The 19930-nt window shown below is 56.1% G+C and overlaps 1 protein-coding gene across 5 annotated transcripts; it reads left to right on the top strand.

The window, feature by feature from the left end:
* Positions 1-3425: 3425 nt before the first annotated feature.
* Positions 3426-19433, top strand: MYL10 (myosin light chain 10). Of its 5 annotated transcripts, XM_055292700.1 has the most exons (8): positions 3426-3681; positions 8475-8567; positions 8737-8838; positions 9716-9791; positions 10583-10687; positions 16445-16523; positions 19053-19101; positions 19190-19433. In XM_055292700.1, exons 1-8 carry the CDS (start codon positions 3604-3606, stop codon positions 19286-19288), a joined length of 681 nt encoding a protein of 226 aa, XP_055148675.1. In that variant the 5' UTR covers positions 3426-3603; the 3' UTR covers positions 19289-19433. The 5 variants fall into 5 exon arrangements, with proteins under 5 accessions (XP_055148675.1, XP_055148679.1, XP_055148676.1 ...); XM_055292704.2 differs by lacking the exons at positions 3426-3681; positions 8737-8838 and adding an exon at positions 8025-8112 and having other exon boundaries at positions 19190-19399; XM_055292701.2 differs by lacking the exons at positions 3426-3681; positions 8737-8838 and having other exon boundaries at positions 8264-8567; positions 19190-19399.
* The last annotated feature ends 497 nt before the right edge of the window (positions 19434-19930 follow it).

The following is a 19930-nucleotide window of genomic DNA, read 5'->3' as shown; positions in this document are numbered from 1 at the left end:
TGCATGGCTTTTTGTGATCTAACCTCAGAAGTCACATAGTGACACTTCTACCCTACTCTCTTGGTCAAAGCAGTCACAGAAGCCTGCCTGTTGGCAAGGAACGATGGTATAGATCCCACCTCTCCATGGAAAAAGTGTCAAAGAATTTGCAGGCATTTTTTACAGCAGCCTGGGATTGCTCAGGGAGGGTCAGAAAGTGGCCTAGGCTCTCAAATTCAGTAGGTGTGATGGCTAATATTAAGTGTCAACTTGATTGGACTGAAGGATGCAAAGTGTTGTTTCTGGGTGTGTCTGTGAGGGTGTTGATAGAGGAGATTAACATTTGAGTAGGTGGACTGAGAGAAGCAGACCCACCCTTAGTCTGGGTGGGCACCATCTAATCAGCCAGTGAGGCCAGAATAAAGCAGAAAGAAGAAAGTGGAAGAAGAAGCCTCACTGAGTCTTCCGGCCTTCATCTTCTGTGCTGGAAGCTTCCTGCCCTCGAACATCAGACTCCAAGTTCTTCAGCTTTTGAACTCTTGAACTTATACCAGTGGTTTGCTGGGGGCTCTTGGGCCTTTGGCCACAGACCGAAGGCAGCACTGTTTGTTTCCTTTTTGTTGTTGTTGTTTCTTTGTTTGTTTTATGAGACACAGTCTCACTCTGTCACCCAGGCTGGAGTGCAGTGGTGCTATCTCAGCTCACTGCAACTGACACCTCCCGGGTTCAAGTGATTCTCCTGCCTCAGCCTTCCAAGTAGCTGAGATTATAGGCATGCACCGCCACGCCCGGCTAATTTTTGTACTTTTAGTAGAGATGGGATTTCGCCATGTTGGCCAGCTGGTCTCGAACTCCTGACCTCAGGTGATCTGCCCACCCCGGCCTCCCAAAGTGTTGGGATTAGAGGCGTCAGCCACTGCGCCCAGCCGAGAGGTGTTCTAAAGCAGGCTGGAGACTGTGATTGTGATGAGTAGGGAAACATACGATGTGGCCAAAGGCTTGTAGGAAGGAGATTTCGGGAAGCATTTGGAGAACAGCCAAGGTCAGGGTGGTGGCTGGCCAGGGAAGGGGTCAAAGGCTGTGGGGCTAGGGGACAGGGACAGCCTGCTGACCCTGAGGAGTTAGAGGTGAGAGGTTAAGGGTGAGGGTTGAAAGGGGAAGGCATCTCCCCAGCTTGTTCCAGTGTTGTCTGGGGAACAGCTGTCCCCCTGCCAGGCAGCTGGGCTCATTCCAAGCTCCCTTCCTGGCTTGGCCACTCCCAGGACCTCAGTTACCTCTGGAAACCGGGAGTGCTAAGTATTCTCTGACTCAACCCCAGGCAGACCTGGAATTCCAGTTCCAGAGGATACTTGCTCTCCAGGGTCCCCTGGCTGGGAGCAGAGACCCCTCAGACTGTCTCTAACCCCAAGAACTGGCCCTGGCCCTGTGGTCAGTTGAGTCAAACAGTGCGACCCAGCCACAACAATTGACTTATTGCAGTGTCACCTGGGTGAGGGGGCTGCAGCTTGGAGAGGCTGCAAGTTCTGTCAAGGACTCCATCTACACAGGGTGCAAGGGGGGCAGGGGAAGGCTCTGCCCTCCAAACCCCAGGCCGATGACCCCAAAGCCCCCCTCCTTCCAATGGCACTAGGCTTCCCGATGGCAGCCTCAAGGGGTCTGGGCTGCGGGCACCACTTCTCAGATGGGGAAAACTGAGGGTCCCACTGTGGGTGCAGAACTCACGGCTCCCCCTTCTCAAGGCCACTGCACCCTCACACTTCCCGCCCCCCAGGAACAAACATCTCCCAACCATCTCACCCTGGGGTTTTCACGTCTCTACCAGATTTCTCACCAGTTCTTCCTGCCTCCGGTCCTATGAAGGAGAAGGCCAAGGGAGGAAATCCACTCAGACTAATTTGTAAGCCTGGTGTGATTCACCAGTGCCGCTTCCCCTCCTCCGGGCAGGCGGGGGGGCTCTCCGCTTGCTCAGGCCTGTCCCCGGCCTTTGGGAGCCCCTGCCACGGTCCTGGGCGTGCTCCCCGGAGGCAAGAGCCGTTGCTTGCAGAGGCCTCAGGGCAGCAGGAAGCAGGAGTTATAGGTCCGCTACCCCCTCTGTAAGCCCAGAGCCAGGAGGCCCCAGGGCCAGGCTCACAGACCGGGCATGGAAAGCCTGCACCCTGGCCACCGTTGAGGTCACACAGGCCCCTTCCTGCAGCAGGTCCAGGTGGCTGGAACTGGAATCCAGGCTCCCGTCCCCAGAACTGGGTTCTCCTTTCCCCCTGGCCTGCTGAACACCTGTGGAATGTGTGGTTTGTCTCCCTGGAGAGGAACGCCAGGACACCAGGAGAGGAGCCCTGTCGGGGAAACTGAGGCACACAGTTTCCTGCTGCAGAAAGCAGGCTGTGCAGCATCATGGCAGGACCTGGCCCCAGCTCTGGGAGGAGGATTCAGTCACAGGAGTTTAGGGACATCAGAGTCAGCTGTAGTCAGGGATGACTGGGAGGGAGCAGGAGGAGGGGAGAGTTTGGATGAGCAGAACCTTTTGGAAGCTTCCTTCTGGAAACACTAGAAAGAGGGGCTCTTGTCCTGGCCCCACCTCTCTCTCTCTCTCTTTTTTTTTTTTTTTGCTTTAGAAATGAGACCTTGATCTGTTGTCCAGGCTGGAGTGCAGTGGTGCAATCATAGCTCATTGAAGCCTCAACCTCCTGGGCTCACGTGATCCTCCCACCTCAGCCTCCTAAGTAGCTGGGTCTACAGGCATGTGCCACTGACACAGGACAGGGGACAAGGAAGTACTGAGAGGAGAAAGGCAGGGTCCCTGGCGAGGGCTCCACTCTTGGGCCTGTGCCCACGGACCTAGGTGAGGACAGGCACTCTTGTTTATATGCCCAAATGTTGCATTTTCCAAGACCACCCTGGCCCACCACGCCCCCCGCCCCCCAGCCCTTCCTGTGCCTATGAAAACCCTGAGACCCTAGTGGGCACACACACAGTTGGCTGGACATCAAGAGGAGCAGAGGAGTGGAAGAGCACACTGACAGCACCGGCAGATGTTGGCAGGCCATCGACTGGCTGAATAACGCAAATGCCCAGGGGAATTTGGCTGGGGATGGTCGGTGGAGAGTCTGGCTGCTGAGCACCTTGACTTCAGGGGAAAAGCACCTTCCCACTCCATCCCCCTTCTGGCTCCCCATCATCTGCTGAGAGCTACTTCCACCACTCAATAAAACCTCGCACTCATTCTCCAAGCCCATGTGTGATTCAATTTTCACAGTACACCAAGGCAAGAACCCCAGGATACAGAAAGCCCTTTGTCCTTGCAGTAAGGCAGAGGGTCTAACTGAGCTGATGAACACAAGCCACCTACAGATGGCAAAAATATAAAAGCATCCTGTAACATACGCCCACTGTGGCTTCAGGAGCTGTAAGCATCCACCCCTAGACACTACCGTGGTGCGGTTGCAGCCCCATAGCCTGCCTGTCTGCATGGTCCCCCTAGAGGTTTGAGCAGCGGGGCATGGAAGAAGCGAGCCGCACCCCCATCGCATGCCCTGTGAAGGGGATAAGGGAACTTTTTCACTTCACCACTATGCCTGACTAATTTTTTAATTAAAAAAATTTTTTTTGTAGAAACAGAGTTTCACCATGTTGCCTAGGCTGGTCTCAAACTCCTGGCCTCAAGTGATCCTCCCTCCTCAGCCTCCCAAAGTGCTGGGATTACAGGTATGAGCCACTGTGCCTGGCCTCTGGCCCCACTTCTTACCTGCCTTGGGTGAGTGACTTAACCCATGTGTGCCTCAGTTTCCTCATCTGGAAAATCGGGTATGGATTGAATGTGAGGACACATGTTTTAAGACATGGCCTGACCTTCTGTGTTGTATATTAGCTGCTCTTCTTCTCATTATTATGATATTCCCTTCCCTCAAGGCAGGGGATCAGCTGTACCCGGGCCTGAAGGCCTGAGGCCAGCTCCAGGGACAGTTAATCTCTCCAGCCCCTGGGGACCCGTGGGCTCACTGTCTGAACCCAGCACTGCCGGCCCTGGCAGCTGTTCAGATGTGGTGGGTCCCAGATGGACACTGGCAGCCTCTGAGGCCGAGCTGGGACTGCTGGGGCTGCACTAGACACAGGAGGGGCTTTCCAGGGCAGGTGTGGGCTCTGTTTGGCAGATCTACTAGAGAATTCTTGGGCTGGGCCAGGCCTGGTGGGGATGGATGTGTGTGTGTGAGGCCAGGGTGGAATGGAGGTCTCATTTTTCAGTTCTTCCTCATCAGAGTCACCTCCATTTTTCTATTTTCTTTTTTTTAAGAGACAATATCTCACTCGGTCGCCCAGGCTGGAGTACAGTGGCACAATCATAGATCACTGCAGCCTCAAACTCCCGGACTCAAGCAATCCTCCTGCCTCAGCCTCCTGAGTAACTGGGACTACAAGAGCACATCACCGTGCTCGGCTAATTTTTTGGATATTTTGTAGAGACGGATGTCTCACTATGTTGCCCAGGCTGTTCTTGACCTCCTGGCCTCAAGCGATCCTTCCGCCTTGGCCTCCGAAAGCTCTGGGATTACAGGCGTGAGCCGCCTCGCCCACCCCATTTTTCTTTTATTTGTCTCTTTGCTTTCTCTGTTCATTGAGCATTTCAGTGCTCTGAGGTGGTCCCCTGGCCTGTGGGTGTGGAATGGGGGCCCTGATAATAGGCATATTGGTAGAAGGGGCCCCCGAGGGCCAGATTGATGCAGACACTCTCTCCATAAGCAGACCGAGGGGTGTCACACCCTCTCCCCCATTCCTATGAGACGGCTGAGCCTCCTAGAGGGTGGTGTCCCACCCAGAGTCCCACGGCTCCAGAGGTCTGGCCACACGGCAGTCTGAGTGGGTCCCAGCCAGCATGGGTGGCCCCACCCTGGGCAACACTCCCTGACGGCTCAAGGTGAAATCTTCCCATTGGGGTTGCCGGCCTCAACTTACTCTGTGTCCTTGGCCAAATGCCCCTTCCTGGGCCTTGGTCCCTTGCCTCTAGAGAGAACAGTTGGCCCAGGGCTCTCGGAGATCCTGGAGGCTTAGGCAGTCCCTGCGTCCGTGGTTTTTGCCCACGGATTCCCCTCAACCCCATCCACTCTGAATGGCCCCAGGCAGGTGCCTGGCAGGGAGGTCCCCATCCTGTCATGGATCACCTTCCACACCGGGCCTGGTGCATGCCAGGGGCCCTGGGAGGACCACTATTTAAGGGTCATCTCTGAGCTAACCCCAGGCCAGCTGCAGCTCCAGGGAGCTCTCCAGACCATGGTAGGCTGGGGTTGTCCTGCCTCTGCCTCGGCCACCTTCCTCTCACCTCCACCTCCTCCCTGGGGGCTCAGGCCTGTGTCTGTTGTGTCTTTGGCTTCAGCACTGCAGTCCCCTCCCTCCAACCCCCACCCCCGCCCCTGCCCCTGCCCCTGCCCCTGCCCTTATTCCACAATTCCTTTTCTTTTTTAGACAGAATCTCACTCTGTCGCCCAGGTTGGAGTGTGGTAGCTCGATCTCAGCTCACCGCAACCTCCACCTCCTGGCTTGAGTGAGTCTCCTGTCTCAGCCTACCGAGTAGCTGGGATTACAGGCACCCGCCACCACACCTGGCTATTTTTTTTTTTTTTTTTTTTTTTGTATTTTTGGTAGAGACGGGGTTTCACCATGTTGCCCAGGTTGGTCTCGAACTCCTGACCTCAAGTGATTCACCCGCCTCAGCCTCCCAAAGTGCTGGGATTACAGGTGTGAGCCACAGCGCCCAGCTTCATTTCTCAACTTTGACCTTGTTCTGTGACCTTGACTCCATGTGTGATTCTGACCTTCACCTCCTGCTTGAATTCACCCTGCCTCTCACTGACCTTCCTGACCTTGATCTGATGGTGTCCCTGGTCTGACCTGCTCTTCCCTCTTGATGCCATGCCTGGACCTGCCCCACTCGGGACTCCTCTCCACATGGGTCCTGATTTGAGTCTCTGCTTTCCTGGACTTGGTGGGGACTGCTGGGGAATGAGGAAGAGGAGGGTGGAGAGAGACGAGGTGGGCAGGGCCTGGGGGCTTCGCAGGGGCAGTGGCTCTGAGGGCACGGGCCCCCTGGGAGGGCCGGGGGTCAGTGTTCGGGGCAGTGTGGCACCTCTGGAGCTCCGAGGTTCCCCTGCTCACCTTTGCCTGTGCACTTCATGTGACGTGCGGCTCACTCTGGGCTCCTGCCCCTGGGGACTCCCTGCGGGGTATCAATCTGGCTGTCCCTCTGTGCCTGTGTCTCACCTGCCTCATTAGTCCGTCTCGGCCCAGAGCTCTGACTCGGCTGTCAGCCTCGGCTTGTCACCTCCTGACTGCCTGAGGGCCTAGGGGCTTCTACGTCTTCTCAGTGCCTGTCCCTCCTCCGTGTCAGCCTCTATGGATTGCCTGTCTCCAGTGGGACTGTGAGCTTCTTGGGGACCAAGACGGGGCCTGATTCAGCCCTGGGTCCCCAGGACTGGGCATGGGGCCTGCCTGGAGGTCCGTAGGTGTCTAATACATGTCCTGATACTTTGAGGTTGACATGCTTTTGGTTTTATAAATAGGGAAACAGGCTCAGAGAAGACAAGTGAATTTCTTAGCATCACAGGGGCTGGGAGCAGCCAAGCCGGGCTTTGAACCCAGATCCGGGTGACCCCCCTTCTTCCCTGAGATGTTCCTTTCAGGGGAATTTTATTTTTCAGGGGCCCATTCTCAAAAGGAATTTTCAAGACAGCTGGGCTGCAAAGACCCTAGGGTTTAGGACTCTCTTGCGCAGTAGAGAAAACGATCTCTCCCTCCCTCGTGGAGCTCTGGGACACTGTAGGGTGGGGATGTAACCAGGGGGATCATGAGAGGCTGGGGGCGTGGGGGGCAGGGACTGAGGATGCCGAGGCCACAGCCAGGTCTGCCAGAGAAAGGGCAGAACCTCCCACAGACGGAAGTGATCATTTTTTATTAATCGGAGGAAATGTATATGTAATTATGTGAGATGAACTCTGCAGGGAAGTTCTTTTCTTTATGATGTCTGAAAGGATTTATAAATATTACAGAGGTTTTACAGCATCATAACGTCCCAGCCGCCCTGGCAGCCCCCTTTCAAAGGATTAGGAGAGACAAAGCACCCAGTAAAAGCTAATTATAAGTCAGCCGGCACTTCTGCCCCCACCCTCCTGGGCTCCTGGGTGGGGGTGGGGACAGCAGTGAGCTGGGGGCAGGGGAGACCACACAGGCATTGGGGGAGGGGAGCAGGGGAGGAGGGGACTCCTCTGCTCTGTTGGGGGTGGGTAGACAAGGGCTTGGCAGGAGAGGGTGGTACAGGTTGTGATGGAGACAGGAGTTGGCGGTGGGAACCCATTTCTGTGCCATCCTGTCCACCTCCCCCTCTGGAATCCAGCAATTCTTTTCCCCCATCAAGAGCCCATTCTGGGGCTCACAGTGCCCCTGGGGGCTGTAAGGATGACTGCTGAGGAACAGGACCCTCGGAGGTCTTGGGGACCTAGGGTTTTCAGCAAATGCCCAATGGTGGACTTCCAGACACCCTGACATCACAGAGGCAGGAAGGCTGGCTGGAGATCATCTAACTACTCAACGTGGGTGGCCTCCTGCTTTGCCTGCTGCGTGGGTTGGCCCTGAGTTCTGGGCAGCTATTTCCAAGCACTGGCTGATCCCCACTTTGAGCCAGGTTCAGGGTGGGGACAGGAGAGATCAGAGTTGGGGCAAAGTGGGTTTTATCCCTGAGGTGTCCACTTAGTCGAGGACACAGATGCACAGAGATATGTCAGGACAGTGTGATACATGCTGTGGGGGTGACAGTCCACAGTGGATCCGTGTGGGGAGGGGAGAATGGCCTGGGGTCAGGGAAGGCTTCTCGGAGGAGGTGACAGGGAGCTGAGCCTGCAGGTTGGGTAGGAGTCTCTAGATAGATTCTCCAGGGAAGGCATTCCAAGCCGGGAATTCCAACAGAGCAAGGCATTCCAGGCAGGGAGGGGCAAATGCCGGGAGAGAAGGCAGCTCTGGGACAGTGTAGAGGGCCTGGGTGAGAGGGAGTAGCAGCTCTGGGAGGGGGCAAGAGGCAGATCCTGTGGGGGGGCTAAGAGCTCAGTTGTTCTCCTGAGAACACGAAGAAAGTTTTTAGCAGCTAGCGATAAGGTCAGATTCCAGCTGTAGTGGAGGATGCCGGGGTAGAGATGGGGAGGCTGAAGGAAGAGATGCCCGCATCTGCTCTGCAGCGCAGGCGCCGGCCGCCTACCTTCCGGAGCCCGGGGGGAAAGGGCCAGGAAGCAGCTGTCCAGCTCTGTGGGGGTGCACGCTGTGCAGGCTTCTTGCCATGGGCTGGGAAAACGTCCTGATTACCTGCAAGCCTTCAGGGGTAGCCTTGTCTGTCTGCTGTGGTCACCGGGGAGGGCAGAGCAGTGTCATTCTAGACTGTGATGCCCTGGGAGGTGAGACAGGGGGTGGGGGCTGACCCTCGAGGCAGAGGCCGCTGCAAGGCCTTGTCTGGTACCTCGCAGGCACCGAGAAGAGCTCGGAAAAGAGCAGAAGGCACCGCCAGCTCCAACGTCTTCTCCATGTTTGATCAGTCCCAGATCCAGGAGTTTAAAGAGGTCGGTCTGCTGCCCCATGGGGCTGTTATGAGGATTCTTGGAATGCATGCCAGTTGCTCAAGGAGCTGGGCAGAGGTTCAGTCTTCAGTCTCAAGGGGCTGAAGATGTCATTATTACTATTATTATTATTCTTATTCTTATTATTATTATTATTTTGTTTGTTTGACAGAGTCTGGCTCTGTCGCCCAGGCTGGAGTGCAATGACGTGATCTCGGCTCACGGCAACCTCCGCCTCACGGGTTCAAGCAATTCTCCTGCCTCAGCCTCCCAAGTAGCTGGGATTACAGGCACACACCATCATGCCTGGCTAATTTTTTGAATTTTTAGTAGGGATGAGGTTTTGCCATGTTGGCCAGGCTGGTCTGGAACTCCTGATCTCAGGTGATCTACCTGCCTCAGCCTCCCAAAGTGCTGGGATTATAGACAGGAGCCATAGCACCCAGCCCATTACTACATTTTTAAATGATTAGTGTTTTTTTGTTTGTTTTTGTTTTTTGTATTTTGTATTTTTTTTTTTTTTTTTTTTGAGACAGGGTCTTGCTCTGTTACCCAGGCTGAAGTGCAGTATTGCAGTCAATGCTCCCTGCAGCCTCAAATTCCTGGGCTCAAGCGATCCTCCCACCTCAGCCTCCCGAGTAGCTGAAACTATAGGCATACATCACCATGCCTGGCTAATTTTTTAATGTTTTATAGAGACAGGGTCTCATTATTTCACCCAGACTTGTCTCAAACTCCTGGCCTCGAGCAATCCTCCTGCCTCTGCCTCCCAAATTGCTGGGATTGCAGGCATGAGCCACCATGCCTGGCCAATGACATTATTTTTTGAGGCCACCATGGCCATGGCCCAGAGTCTGGGTGTGTGACCTGTTGCCCTCAGGCAGCCTCTTCATCTCTCTGTACCTGACCCTGTGCTTGCTGTGTGGCCTCGGGCCAGGCTTTTCTCTCTCTGAGCCTCAGTTTCCCTGTCTGTAAACTGGACTTGCTGTGAGCCTGAAATGAGGGGTTGGGGATGGAGCCCATCCCAGCTGGGCTGCCAGAGGGACCTGCCCCGAGGCTCCTTGGGCAGCAATCGGCAGGAGGACGGTCTCTGGGGGAGGTGGCCGGGCTTGGAAGGGTGGGTGGCCACTCAGCACCTGTGTCTCTGCCAGGCTTTCACCATCATGGACCAGAACCGCGATGGCTTCATAGACAAAGAGGACTTGAGGGACACCTTTGCCGCTCTGGGTGGGTGAGCCAGCAGCCGGGGGAGATTAGGGCTAGGCCAGCCGGAGAGAGTGGGCGGCTAGGGCCAGCAGGGCAGGGCTCGCGGTAAGCGTGAGAGGCTCCTGTGCTGGGGAGCACAGGGGAAAGACAGCCGCTGCCTGGAAAGTCAGGGGACCTTCCTGGGGGATTGGAGAAGGATTCGGCCAGGGAAGGGGAAAACACTTCAGGGACAGGAGTAGCAGCATGGGCCTGGGCCTGGGCCTGGTGTAGGGGACCCTGGGTGTGGGGAGGGGCCAGGAGAGCAGGGGAGAAGCTGAGTTGGAGGGAAAGACCCAACTCCCAGGTTGAGGTTTCTGACCCCTCTAAGGCCCCAGGGAAGAACCTGAAGTCACCTATGCGGAGTTCAGGTGGCGGAACGGACGTAACCAGGCCCTGAGTCCCTGGGAATCTGAGTGTCCCCTGGAACCACAGGGAATCCCAGCATCCAGGCATCCACTGATCTCCTCCTGGGGCACAGGAACCCTGAGCCTGCAGCCCCGGTGCACCTCAGCTGCAGCTTCTTGGGCCTCAGTTTCCTCACCTGTAAAATGGGTATGAGAGTGACTTACTTCCTTCTCATGACGCTGGGGGCAGCTGGAAGCTGACTGTGGCCCAAATGCCCCCTAAAGAGTCCCCCACAAAGGCGGCAGGGCCTTAGGGCTGAGTGGGGGGCACGTGGGGCAGCTGAGTGAGGAGGCTCTGTGGGATCCTCTGAGGCCCAAGCTCTGTTCTCTCTTATCCTCCCGGGCGCCCCCACCTCTCACCTCCCACAGGCCGCATCAATGTCAAGAACGAGGAACTGGAGGCCATGGTGAAGGAAGCCCCCGGACCCATCAACTTCACGGTGTTCCTGACCATGTTTGGGGAGAAGCTGAAGGGTGAGCCAGGCTCCTGGAGTCCTGGGGGGGCAGCGGGGAATGGCAGGGGGACGGGTGTAGGAAGGCAGGGGCCTGACACACACACACACCACAGGTGGGAGCATGATGTGGCCCCAGACACCAGCCCCCGGGTGCACGCACCTTCAGGGGCCCTGCCTCAGTTTCCCTCTCCTCACCGCAGACCGGGGTAACTGTAAAGACCCCTGCCTTGGCCGGGCATGGTGGCTCACGCCTGTAATCCCAGCACTTTGGGAGGCTGAGGCAGGCGGTTTGCTTGAGTCCAGGAGTTTGAGACCAGCCTGGGTGATATGATGAAACTTCATCTCTACTAATACAAAAACTAGCCAGGCATGGTGACACATGCCTGTAGTCCCAGCTACTTTGGAGGCTGAGGTAGGAGGATCACTTGAGCCTGGGAGGTGAAGGTTTTAGTGAGCCGAGATCGCACCACTGCACTCCAGCCTGGGTGACAGAGCAAGGCCCTGTCTCAACAACAACAACAAAAACTAAACCCTGCCTTTAATCCCTTTGCCCACCCATCCCACTGCCCCCAGCCATGCTGCCTCCCTACCTTCCTACCTGTGAGCTCCTTTTATCTTCTCTGCACATGGGGCTGGGGGGATAGGCAGAGGGTGCCAGAGGGAGGGTGTTTCCAAAAGATGCTGTGGTCGACCCCTGTGCAGGGCAAGTTACTCCCCTTGTCTTTTTCTGTGGTCACTGGAGCCCCCAGAGGAAAGATTGGGGAGCCTCATTCACAAATGAAGAGACTCAGACCCAGAGGAGTCACGACCCCTGCCCCAGATGCCCCAGCAAAAAGTGGCCGGGATGGAGCCTCAACCCCAAACCCTGGTTCTAACCACTGTACCTGCCCAAGACACAGCATTAGGCGTGGGGTGGAGGGTTGGAGCCATCTGTGTCCCCTTTCTGTCCTGGCCCCGGGGGAGCTCTCCCATAGTGACGTCCCGGAGCTTGAGGGTTCCGTGGTTAGAAAAGGGCCAAGGCCGGGCGCAGTGTCTCATGCCTGTAATCCCGGCACCCTGGGAGGCCGAGGTGGGTGGATCACCTGAGGTCAGGAGGTCGAGACCAGCCTGACCAACATGGCGAAACCCTGTCTCTATTAAAAATACAAAAATTAGCTGGGCATGGTGGTGGGTGCCTGTAATCCCAGCTGCTCAGGAGGTTGAGGCAGGAGAATCACTTGAACCCAGGAGGCAGAGTTTGCAGTGAGCCGAGATGGTGCCATTGCACTCCAGCTTGGGTGACAGAGCCAGACTCCATCTCAAAAAAAAAGGAAGGGCCAGCCCAGGCAGTGGCCTCTGGGAGGTGAGCACTGTCAGCCCCCCACCCTCAGGGTGCCCCTGCCAGGCCCCCTCCGTTGGACCCCCTGCCTTGGCTAGGCCTAGGGTCAGACCCTGGCTTCCCATTGACTCCTAGGTTGACCTTGCACAGATTTATCTGCTTTCTGGCCTCAGTTTTTTGGTCTGTAAAATGGGCTTATAATAGTTTCCTGAGCCCGCTGTAACAAATTCTGTGAAACCGGGTGGCTCAAAACAACAGACATGTATTCTCTCATAGTCCTGGAGCCTAGAAGTGCAAAATCGGGCAAAAGATTTGGGGGAGAATCCATTCTTTGTCTCTCCCAGCCTTTGGTGGCTCTACCTGTCCCATCTCAGCCTCATCATCAATGGCCCCATCCTCTTCTATCTATCCTCTCTCCAATTGCCTCTTTGTTTCTTTTTGTTTTGTTTTTGAGACGGAGTCTCACTCTGTTGCCCAGGCTGGAGTATAATGGCGCGATTTCAGCTCACAGCAACCTCTGCTTCCAAGGTTCAAGCAATTCTCACACTTCAGCCTCCCAAGAAGCTGGGATTACAGGCACCTGCCACCATGCTCAGCTAATTTTTTTTGTACTTTTAGTGGAGACACCGTTTCACCACATTGGCCAGGCTGGTCTCGAACTCCTGACCTCAAGTGATCCGCCCATATCGGCCTCCCAAACTGCTGGGATTACAGGCGTGAGCGCCCGCGCCTGGAATCTACCTGCCGTTGGATTCAGGTCCTACTGGGATAGTCTAAGATGATCTCTGCATCTCAAGATGCTTAACTTACATCTGCAAAGTCCTTTTTTCCAAATAAGGTGACATTTGCAAGCTCTGGTGGACATATCTTTCTTCTTCTTCTTCTTTTGAGACGGAGTCTTGCTCTGTCACCCAGGCTAGAGTGCAGTGGTGTGATCTTGGCTCACTGCAAGCTATGCTTCCCGGGTTCGCGCCATTCTCCTGCCTCAGCCTCCCAAGTAACTGGGGCTACAGGTGCCCGCCACCACGCTCGGCTAATTTTTTTGTATTTTTAGTGGAGATGGGGTTTCACTGTGTTAGCCAGGATGGTCTTGATCTCCTGACCTCGTGATCCGCCCGCCTTGGCCTCCCAAAGTGCTGGGATTACAGGCGTGAGCCACTGTGCCCAGCCTCTGGTGAACGTATCTTTTTAGGGGCCACCATTCAGTCCACCACAGAGTGATCCGACCTGACATCAAAGGTTTGATGGGGTGAAAAATCAGTACTCTCATGGGTTGTGACCTGCTGTGGGGTAGAGCAGCCTCCACACACCATGTCCTGGCAGATCTAGAGCCAGAAGGAAGGCAGCCATCAGCCTGGGTGTGAGAGATGAGGAAACCCAGGGCTGGGGAGGGCAGGCTCACCCGGAGCAGGCTTTGAACTTGGGGCTGTCTAGCCGAATCAGGAGCATCACTGGGCCCACTTCCAGGCAGCTTGTCGGGGCCTATTTCCAGGACCATGTCCGCCTCCTGGAAGAGCTCAGAAGCCCAGGAGGCCGGGAGAGAAGAATGCTCTATGGGAAAGATATGTGTGACTCCAGCCAGCAACTTCAAAGGAAGCAGACAGTCCTGATTCTTTTATCCAGAGGCACGTAACTGAAGGAGGCGTGTTAAAGGCCAGTGGGAGGGCCTGGGGAAGTGGCCTCTGGTTCTGCCAGGGTGGACGGCCCAGGGCCCGGCCCAGGAGGTGAGGCCGTGAGCACCTCCCGTCCCTGGTGTTGGGCATGGGCGAGGGCCCTGCTGCCAGAGCAGGAGTTTAGAGAGACCTCCAGGAGTGCTCAGGGGAAGGGGAGGGGACTCTTGTCAGCTCACAGTGGGCCCCAAACCTGTTTTGCAGATGGGAAGATTGAGACTAAAAGCTCATGTCGGTCCATGGTTGAGCTGAAGCTGTGACCCGGGGCCTGGTGTGGGCTGCAGGGCTGCAGCTTTTTCTCATTTTTGCAGGGGCGCCGGGACTGGGGCTCCGGCTGAGCCTGTCGTGCAGACGTGGCCAGACTGCGTGAGAGGCCGGTGGGAGGGGACAGGAGCTGGGAGGGCAGAGGGCTGGGGCGGGAGCCACCTCACCCCGCTAATTGGTTAGAGGAGACTGTGTCATGAGATTCCCAACAATGATGGGGGGAAGTGGCCACTCTATAGCAGATTTTATGAGGTTTGCAGTCTCAAGAACAGAGGCTCTCTCTGGGGAGGAGAGAAGGGAGGACTGCCAGCCACGGTAACAGGGAGTGGCAGGGCTGTGCGGGGTGCCTAAGTCCATGTGCATGGTCTGCAGGGGGACAGGCTGGAGCCGGCCACAAACCTGCCCCAGCAGTGAGGCCTCTTCAAAGACGCTGGGAATTTTCAACTAATCAGTGAAACCTGGGAGGCTGTGGCCTCAGAGGCAAATCCAACATGGGTGCCCCACATGATGCTCTGGTCACTCAACCCTCACCCGCCTAGAGGCACCCGCTACCCCCTGCCTGCTTGGCCAGGCTGTGAGGGCCTGGAGCCCTGCCCTCGCTGCACCTTGGGCTGAGCCTCTCTGCTGGGCACACCGGCTCCCTGCCACCCTGCCCAGAGGCAGTCCATGGCTCTGCCCTCTAGGAGTTCCCAGCCCAGCAAGGCCAGCGTGTGCCAGGTTTTTTTCACTCTGTGCCAGTTTCAGAGATGCCCAGAGACTCAGACACTGCCCCATCCTGAGTAGTCCCTAGTCTGATGGAGGAGGCACAGATGGCCCTAACCCAGTTTGATGGGAGAGGCACAGATAACCTTGATCTAGTCTGATGGGGGAGGAACAGATGTCCCTGACCCAGTCTAATGGGGGAGGAACAGATGAGGCCCTGATCTAATCTGAGGGGGGAAGCACAGTTGGCTCTGACCCACTCTGATGGGAGAGGCACAGATGGCTCTGCTCCAGTCTGATAGAAGAGGCACAGATGGCCGTGACCCAGTCTGATTGGGGAGGCACAGATGGCCCTGATCCGGCTTGATGGGAGAGGCACAGATGACCCTGACCCAGTCTGATGGGGGAGGCACAGATGAGGCCCTGATCTAATCTGATGGAGGAAGCACAGATGGCCCTGACCCAGTCTGATGGAGGACGAACAGATGGCGATGACCCAGTCTAATGGGGGAGGCACAGATGGTCCTGACTTAGTATGATGGTGGAGGAACAAGTGGCCCTGACCTAGTCTGATGAGGGAGGCACATGGCCCTGGCTGACCTAATCTGACTGGCAGGAGCACAGGGTGACAAAAGGAGCAGGGGACACTGGAGTCCACAGAGGTGGGTTTAAATCCTCCCTTCTCTTATCAGTGGGGCCTTGGGCAAGTCATGAAACCTCTCCAAGCTTGTTTTTTCTATGATAAATTAAGACATCCATATCTACTCCATGGGTGCTCTCAGAGCTCCAGGGGATAAGATCTTACAGCTGCAGGCATAGAGCACTCAGATGTATTTGCAGCCCTGACTGACCCATGTTTGTTAAAACCTTACCATGAATGGTATGTTTTCTTAGCTGCTCCTGTGAGGTGGGTAGCAAGCACCATCTCTGTCCCCTTTCACCAATGACACATTTGAGCACTGAAGAAAGGAAGGGGGCATCCCCACATCCACAGTGAACAAGGGGGACATGGTGACAGAGGGGGAAAGGGCACTGGGCGAAGGTGGCCAGGTCACCTGCTGTCATTCACTCAGCCTGTGAAGCCTTGGGCAAGACCCTTCCTCTCTCTGGGCTTCAGTTTCCCATTGGTGCAATGTGGGGGCTGCACATTCAATCCCATTGTGGGTATCAGATTCATTTCTTCTAATGACATCTCTCCCCAAGGCTGTGCTGTGACCGTGATAAAAGCAGAACTTCTCTGGCTTCACTTCTGCCCCCCGAATCCCCTCCCTTGGCCTGTTGGCCCACCTGCCCCACTTCTGGCCGGGACAATCTCTCAGACCCCTCCAATGCCACTGCCCAAGCCCCAGCCTTTTGGCATCCACATACAGAACTCTTTTTCCTCCACCCATGGCCTCTTGTGCACAGCTTGGGTAACACGTGAGCCCCAGAGTCGTGCCCCCTCACCCAGACCACTGACCCTGGACAAGTCACTTAACTTCTCTGGGTCTCAGCTTTTCCATCTGTAAAATAGGGAAGGGTTAAGCACAAATTAAATGCTCAATCAGGGTCTCCGTGTACAGTTGCGCAGGTTGTTCACAAAAATATATATGCGGTACCCTTGTCTATAATTACAATTACGTGTTTCCCTCCTTGCTCTTGCTTCAAGTGAGCTCGGCCTTCGCTGTGCAGTGAAAGTTGGGGAAGAAGTTCCCCAGAGCTGTGCCTCTGTGCAGGGGCCTTGGAACTTGCCCCCATCCCCAGCCTCTGCCCAGCCTGGTGTCTGTCTCTGTGGGCCCCTCTTCACCTGCCTCTCTCCCTGCCCTGTATGTGCTGCTTATAGGCACGGACCCAGAGGAGACCATTCTCCACGCCTTCAAGGTGTTCGACACTGAAGGGAAAGGTTTTGTCAAGGCCGATGTGTAAGTTTCCCCTGACTTCCTAGGGTTTCCCCGCCCCCCCAAATGCTCAGGGGAATAAGCCAGCTTTGGGCTGGGGTCAGGGTGGATGGCCGCCCAGTCTCCTCTCCCAGAAGCCAGGAGCTGGGGGGCTGCTGCCCAGCCCAGTGATATCGCTTGATATCCCTTCCCCTCTCTGGGCCTTGGTGTCCCCTTCTCTATGTGTGCGTGGAAGTAGAAATGGATAAGAAATGGTGGGTCAGGCTGGGTGCGGTGGCTCACGCCTGTAATCCCAGCACTTTGGGAAGCCGAGGTGGGCAGATCACTTGAGACCAGGAGTTCGAGACCACCCTGGCCAACAGAGCAAAACCCCATCTCTACCGAAAATAATAAAAAGAAATTAGCCAGGCGTGGTGGTGCATGCCTGTAGTCCCAGCTACTCTGGTGGCTGAGGCAGGAGAATCGCTCGAACCCAGGAAGTGGAGGTTGCAGTGAGCCGAGATCACGCCATTGCACTCCAGCCTGGGCGACAGAGTGAGACTGTCTCAAAAAAAAAAAAAAAAAAAAAAGTGGTGGGTCACTCCAGGAGAGCTTCCTAGTGGGGTGTGTATGGGGGCAAAGGCGGGTCTTGAAGGATGACTACGGGTTGCCCAGGCTAGGGCGGGAACAGCATTCTAGATGAGGGAACAGAGAGCTCAGAGGGCCAGGGCTTGGCGTGTGCATGTTTGTTCAGAGTTGGCTGCGGGTGCAGGGTGCGGGTGGAGGTGGTGTAGGGGAGACTGAGCACAGAGTGGCAGGCGGGGCCTGTGGGGGGGGCGCTCACACCCTAGCCCCTAGACCCTGCGTCTGCCCTGGGAGCATGGGAGAACCTGAGGAGGAGTTAGGCAAGGACACCATGGAGGCCAGCCTGGAGAAGGAGAGGGGAGGGTTGCAGCTCCCAGGAGGGTCACGGCCTTCGAGACGGAGTCGGGCGGACAGATAAGCAAAGAGCCAGGGGCCAGTGCCCATAGGATCCAGGGTCTGGGGAGAGGACTGAGCCAGATCGTAGCCAGCACCGCCTCGGGCAAGAGGGCAGTAAGGATTGGGGAAAGCGACCAGCTCACTTGGAATGCGTGAAGGGGAAGTGGCTGCAGGCAGCTGTCTGGCAGGCACCGGGGCTGCCATCGTGAGGGTAGGGGTGCCCCACCCAGTGACAACAAGGGAGCAGAGAGCCAAGGATTGCAGGCAGGAGTGGGTGGGCGAGTGGCAGCCTTCCCAGGACCCAGGATTCAGGGCTGAACTCTGAGCTGTGCCGACGCAGTCCCTTCAGAACCTTGCTGGACCTGAGGGTGGCCTGGGGCAGGTGAGATTCCTCCCCAGGGCCAGGCTTCCTGATCAATTACTGTAATGCTGCCGGCCTTCATTCTGAGGCTAGTTTTGCTAGTTTTGAGATTCTCACATCTCAAAGGGAGAGGGCAGACGCAGCGGGGTGGAGGTGGAGAGGGTCTGTCCCGTCTCACACGTTCTCAACTCCAAGACCATGAGTCACATACCCCCCTGGGATGGGGAGGGGATGCTGAGGGTTGCTGCAGGCCACAGTCCTCCCCTTCACCCCTCCCTCTGGGTCTGTGGCTCCTACCTCCATCCTGGGGAACTGGAGAGGCATCAGAGGCACCCCCGGAGTAACCCCGAGCCCTCCCTCTACTGTCAACCACCTTCACTCTCACCAGTGCAAGGACAAGGCCGGGAAGACCCTTTGGGGACCTAATTTGGGAACTGAAGGCACTGCCTTGGGACATGGGACCTGGATCTGTGGCTGCAGGCCAGGCAGGCCAGACAGGCCACGGCGGAGGCTCTGGTTGAAACAGAGTCTGTGAAAAGTCCCCAGCCTGGAGAGCTGGAAACTGTGACTGTCCCACAGAAACATAAATAATGGAAAATGTGCATTGGTCCTTAGCGAGGCCTGCCGCAGCTGGTGCCAGAGGATGCTCTGGGTGGACGAGGCCCCACTCAGCCGTCTGATCCCATCCCTGCCCACTGAGCTCCCTTAAGAACTTTGCAGGACCCTCCAAGCTTGAGGGAACACCAGTCCCTTACAGGCCCAAGAGGACATGGACCTGGGCAGGCCTTCCTGTACCCTTGACGGAGCACAAACATCTTGTCTCTAAAACGCTGTGCAGGTGTCAGTGAATGTCACAAGCTGGAGAAAAGAGTGTGTCCGGAATCAGGCAAAAGAGCCTCTGCAGCGGGGGACCCGAGGTGTCTCCCCTCAATGATCCAGAGCTTGGTTATAGTGCATGATGGGAAATCAGAGTAGCCCCCATGGTGGGGTCCCCAGGTCGTTGCTTTTGGTCTGTACCTGATGCTGGGAGGAAAGCCCACTTCACGGAGGAGAAAACCGAGGTTCAGAAGCTACTTGGCCATCAGAGGGGCCGGCAGGGCCAGCCCCAGGTTGATGTCCTCCTGGGCCAGGATGTCCCCCTGCCCCCGCTTTCCCCTCATCACTCCTGGGATCTGCATGTTCAAGCTGGGTATCCCGTTCCCTGAACATGACTGTGTCTCTCCCTTGAACAGCATCAAAGAAAAACTTATGACCCAGGCAGACCGCTTCAGTGAGGAGGAGGTAAATTGGGATTCTGGTGGGTGACAGCGGATTCTCTGCTCTGGCTCCCACTTGGCCTGGTGCAGGCTGACTCTCTGCTCCTTCCCAGGTCAAGCAGATGTTTGCAGCATTTCCCCCAGATGTGTGCGGCAACCTGGACTACAGAAACCTGTGCTACGTCATCACTCATGGTGAAGAGAAGGATTAGGGGATCACAAGTCTCCCCGACATTCAGGGGCAGCAGACACTGTTGTGGGGTGTGACAGGGAGCTCCTGCAGTCAGAGAGTGCAGGAAAAAGGCTTCCCTTGTTCTACGGTTGGGGACAAAGCAAGAATAAATAATGCTAACGAGGTCTGAGTTTGTGCGGTAAATGCTCCAGCGAGGGAGGAAACGAAACATTCCTATCTTGTTGGTTTTTCCAAAACTTTTTTGTTTCTCTGGCTCTACTCAAACGTTCCCGAGGAGCTGGTGTTTAGAGCTAATTGACAGTTTTAACGATTCCCAGCTAAGCCACAGGATATTGCCTTCATTTATGGAGCTTTTATTAAGCACCTAGTGCGTGCCAGAGGCTGTGCTGGTCCCAGGGACTCTCAGAGGGGCCAGGACTGTCCCTGGGCAGGAGACGGTGCTGACTGCAGTTGAGGAAGGCAGAGGAGGGGGCAAAGAGTGGGAGTGGGGTGGGGACGTCGGTGGGAGGAGAATGGAGAAGCACGGGATAAAACTGGATGCAAAGAGCTGGCTAGAGGCGAAGACGTCGGAAGGGAAGAGGTGGCTTCAAGGGATGTTTAGGGGTAGGCAAGGATTTCTTAAACGGGACACACATAGCTGTGACCATAAAAGTGGATAAAT

Source organism: Symphalangus syndactylus, chromosome 9, assembly GCF_028878055.3.
Source record: "Symphalangus syndactylus isolate Jambi chromosome 9, NHGRI_mSymSyn1-v2.1_pri, whole genome shotgun sequence".
Taxonomy (NCBI): Eukaryota; Metazoa; Chordata; class Mammalia; order Primates; family Hylobatidae; genus Symphalangus; species Symphalangus syndactylus.
Note: the sequence above shows the minus strand (reverse complement) of the source record. Positions and strands in the feature narration are given on the sequence as shown.

Bases quoted from the DNA above. Each gene is read 5' to 3' on its own strand.
- MYL10 (XM_055292700.1), top strand. From the start codon at position 3,604: ATGTTGCCTAGGCTGGTCTCAAACTCCTGGCCTCAAGTGATCCTCCCT. The intron at 10,688-16,444 runs GTGAGCCAGGCT...TGCTGCTTATAG, and splicing joins GTTTGGGGAGAAGCTGAAGG to GCACGGACCCAGAGGAGACC. The intron at 16,524-19,052 runs GTAAGTTTCCCC...TCCCTTGAACAG, and splicing joins GGTTTTGTCAAGGCCGATGT to CATCAAAGAAAAACTTATGA.